Source organism: Pterocles gutturalis, unplaced genomic scaffold (assembly GCF_000699245.1).
Source record: "Pterocles gutturalis isolate BGI_N339 unplaced genomic scaffold, ASM69924v1 scaffold23248, whole genome shotgun sequence".
Taxonomy (NCBI): Eukaryota; Metazoa; Chordata; class Aves; order Pterocliformes; family Pteroclidae; genus Pterocles; species Pterocles gutturalis.
The window spans coordinates 48,457-52,679 of record NW_010123711.1 but is presented as its reverse complement, the minus strand read 5'-3'; the positions used below and the strand labels follow the sequence as shown (position 1 = coordinate 52,679).

Sequence of the window (4,223 nt, the reverse complement as noted above, 5' to 3'; positions counted from 1 at the left end):
CCCCCATATCCCTTTTCTGAAAAATTAGTTTTGATAGTCAAGTCCATCATGAAATGAGTCACAAAGCAAAGAAGAAATCCCAACGATCATGCAACTGGAAGGGTGACAAGAGACGTGGCCTTGGGATGGGTGAGAAGGAAAGAAGACGGTGGCGGGTGGCATTGACAACAAAAACCCTGTGCTACGGAGATGGCACCAAGGACAGGAGAAATCCCCCATCCCTGGAGGTGTTCAAGGCCAGGCTGGATGAGGCTTTAAGCAACCTGGCCTAGTGGGAGGGGTCCCTGCCCATTGGAACCTGATGGTCTTCAAGGTCCCTCCAACCCAAACCATTCCATGATTCTACAATTCCATGAAACACGGCGGGTCCATCTGCTATTTGGTGGAGAAAAGCAACCCAAGATTGTCCCAGCCTGGGACAGCCAAAGGGTGGAAACACCCAAGAGGAAGGAGAAAACCCATGTGGGAACCTTCAAGGCTGCTCCGTTGTTCAGGGGATCAGCCCCAGGGGGGTCAGGGATGATGTGAAAGCTCCCGTTGCTGAGGATCGAGCTAGGTGCTCCGTCTTCGGAGCAGAAATTTTGCCACTGTTGGGTTCCTTGGCCAAAGGTGGTTGTTTTGCCTTTGACTGTATGTGCATCAGTCACGGTGTAAGACCCCTGGGGGACAGATCCTTCCTCAGATTGTCAGAGACTCCCTTTTCCTCCGAACTGTAAATATGAAAACAGGGAGATTTTTTATCTTTGACATTAATTGACTTCTCAAATTAATAACTCTTTCGGTGTAACTGGGAACGCAATTATTGCTTTGTTGTGCTGCTAGCAGACATCCAGCTGGAAGGAATCGTTCCTACCAGCAAACTCGATTGTACTAATTAAGCTGTATGAGCCTAACAGGAGGCGGGTCGTGGTAACCTGTCCCCGGAGGTGCCTCCTCTGTTATTATCAACCTGATGCTGTTGCAAAAACAGAACTGATTGCGTGCCTGTGTCTATGCTCATAACTCCAAGGCAGGAGTGATGAGCAGCTGATTGCGGTGGTGGGATGGGAATGGACCTGGTTGCTGGGAAATATCTCCATGCTGGCTCAGATATGGGTTTTCCTGACCACGAGCTGGAGCCAGGAGTGATGCTCTCTTCCTCCCATGGGTGATGACAACCCATCCCGTATTTTCGCCGTATATCCATCCCCATATTTTTGCCAGCTTAGACCGAGAAACCTTTGAGAGGAGCGGTGTTTCCTAAGCTACCCATCCTGAAGAACCCACAGCAGCGACTCTGCTCAGTGTGAAGCCATCTGCTCACCTTCCCCACCAAATGAGACCAACGGAACACAACGCAGTGACCAACGAGTCTTGCTGCCGCACAGTATAGCCATGGTTGGGGAATTGGAGCCGCGATTGATGATCCCAAGCGGTAACGATGACCCTACCCACTCCAGGAGGGTCCATCCCCTATGTACCCCCATGTCTCCAGCCCAGACACCTCTGCTCTGGTCCCTTCTGAGCTCTGCTGGGGTTCAAGAGGCTTATAGTGGTTGCTTAAGGGTTACAAAGAGTTCAAACCATAAAACAGTATGCAAAAAAAAAAAAAAGGAATTTTCCCATAATAGACTTTTCACGCGGCACGCTTTGCTCGTTACATCCCCAAACAGATGGCTCGGTCAGCTCGGTGCCAGGTCTCTTCATCCCCTCCAAAGCGCCAACGAATCTCTGAGTGAGGACTGGCTGCATGCAGCAAAACCCAGCAGCCGGCCTAACGTGGAGGCAAGTGGAGCCTCTCGATGCGCAACAACATCATCGAGGCAAGAGCGGCGTTGGGAAGCCAACGGAGCAGGGATGCTGGGAAGACGACCGTGCTGCAGCTGGGGTCAGCTGCTCCGTGGGGACCACAGACTGTGGCTTCAGCCACTGCATCCCCAGCGGGAGGACAGCAGAGGACACAGGGGTGAGCTAGAACGCCCACCAAGAAGTGATAAACATGGGAGATAGTGGAATAACCACCAAAAATCGCAGACAGAGCTGGCGAGTACTCTTGGATCACCTGGAGGAAATAATTTTGCATGGTGGAGAACATGAGAAGCTCTCAGCAAGTTGCGTGGTGGCAGAGAGTGGGACAACCGCCTTACCTGTACTGGGTGACGGCAGGGTTGGCCTTGGCGGAGCAGTGGAACTTGACGGTGTTATCCTCCAGGACGGGCTGCGGCTCCACGGAGAGGTTCACCAGGGGTGGGTCTGCAAAGACATAAGAGATGAGCCCATAAGCGACTCGAAGATGTGGCAAAATTTGGGCTTAAGAAAATATGGAAAAAGCTCTGAGACCTCTTGATGTTGTGATGTAAGGTTTAGGGTTTGGTAAGCCAGGCTCATGCCGTCTTGGAGGGCTTCAGTAAATCAGAAAGAGGAACTACACATCCCATTTGATGTAGAATTTCAGCTAAGAAACGTTAATGCCGGCTCTGATTTCTGTTTAAGGAAATAAACTTGCCTGCTTTGAAAAGCTCCAATTTAATATCTCACTGTGTGATGATGATCTTTTGTCTCCGCGCTCGCTCGGAAGTGGCATTTCTGCTCTTTCATCACCCTAATCAGCTCTGCCACGTCCTTATTGGTGTCACAAGCCTTTCGCTTCTTACAACTGGTGCTCAGTTTCTTTTTTTTTTTACATGATAAGCATCTAAATGCTTTAGCAGCAAACAAAATTTAGGAGACAACCAATCAAGCAAGAAAAGGGTGCAAGAAAAGACTGGGAAGAAGAATATCCGGAATTGTTTTAGTTTTTTGTGATGGCTGAGAGGGGATGTTGGACCTCCAGTGTTGGGTTTTAAGGATGGGAGCTCATTTGAGGAGAAAAAAGCAGAAAGAAATGGCCTTGGGGAGAGGTTTTCTAGGTGCCCGAAGAACCATCTGTCTTGTCGTAGAGCGCGTTAGGGTTGCGGAGAGGAGCTCATACTGTCTGAGGCAGGATATGCAAAAATACATTGTAAAATAGGACACGCTATGGGGTCAACTCTACCTGCTGCCTCCATCCTCTTCCTGAATATCTCAGCAATGTGGGGAAATGGGGAAAGGCTGCGGCTGAGCACCCAGCACCCAACAGCCTGGGCTGGGGGTCATGGACCCAGGGGACGATCATGTGCGGGTGGGCATCCCAGAGCCCAGCGCTGGAGAACGGGGTCAACGTCGCAGGGCTGGAGGTGGAACAATGGTGGTGGTACGATGCTCCATTTATTGCTTGGATGCTGCGAAGCCACGACTCCAACACAAGCCCAAAGAGTGTCATTGTGTTAAATAGGGATGAAGACTTCCCTGCTGGCTTCTCCTGGCTCTCTGGCAATTGCTCAACGCCTTTGTTCAAGGGTATGGGTTCTAACTGGGGCATACTGGTGCGAGAACAGCTTGGCTGCCACCTCTCTTCTGGATACCACTTTGCAAAGGCAACAGCAATGGGTGAAATCTCACGCGATTGAGGAGCTGTGGAGGAAAAAATGATTCTGCCGGGGAGGACAGAAAAGCAAAAAGTCCATCCATGTGCCAAGACAGAGCAGGACAGCATCCAAACCCTGCGTTATTCCAGTCCAGCAAGGGGCGGGATGGGTTGGGATGCAGCAAGGTCACCAGCTGGGGACCGAAGGGGATGCTCCGAGGTGGCCTTGGGTACCCTGGCAATGCCTCCTCCTCCTCCTGCGCTGAGTCCCCAGCAAAGCCATCTGCCTTCTACGCTGGGAACCGATGACGTGTGGGAGGGGGAAAAAATTATAGGTATTTTCAATTTCCCCCTAATCTCATTTTCCAAATGTGCAATTCAAATGCCAATAAAGATGGGTGCCGGTGGGAATACAAATGAGCTTCTCCTCTACCGGTAACAGCCCAGAGATATATCGTGGGCTTCCGAAATTCATTTGCAGGCATCCTGACACTTCCCTATTGTTAGACAACAGCAGCTAATCACCTTCTTTTGTTAAGTATGAATCACACTTCTCTTTAGTAGCATCCCCATTGTTTGATGGGTTAGTCGCTGTGCCGAGGATTTATTTGTATTAAAATGAGCCAAAAAAAAAAAAAAAAAAAAGAGATTAAAAAGAGGAAAAAAAAATAAAAAGAGCAAAGGAAATGAATTATAAGTCTTTGATCTCACTTTTCGTAAATGGGATTGGGCTGGCGAATATTGCGGGAGCTTCCCTGCCAGGCGGCAGGTGCCGGGTTGGTGCATGCGAGGGTGTTTT

General features: G+C 49.9%; 1 protein-coding gene across 1 annotated transcript in view; it reads right to left on the bottom strand.

Annotated features, from left to right (window-relative positions):
• Nucleotides 1-2,122: 2,122 nt before the first annotated feature.
• LOC104465106 (kin of IRRE-like protein 3) overlaps nucleotides 2,123-4,223 on the bottom strand; it is a gene marked incomplete at its 5' end in the record, with an annotated part of 41,410 nt that continues 39,309 nt past the window's right edge. The window contains one exon of the mRNA XM_010078023.1: nucleotides 2,123-2,232. Coding sequence (XP_010076325.1) covers nucleotides 2,123-2,232 — 110 coding nt within the window. The remainder of the gene's footprint in view (nucleotides 2,233-4,223) is intronic.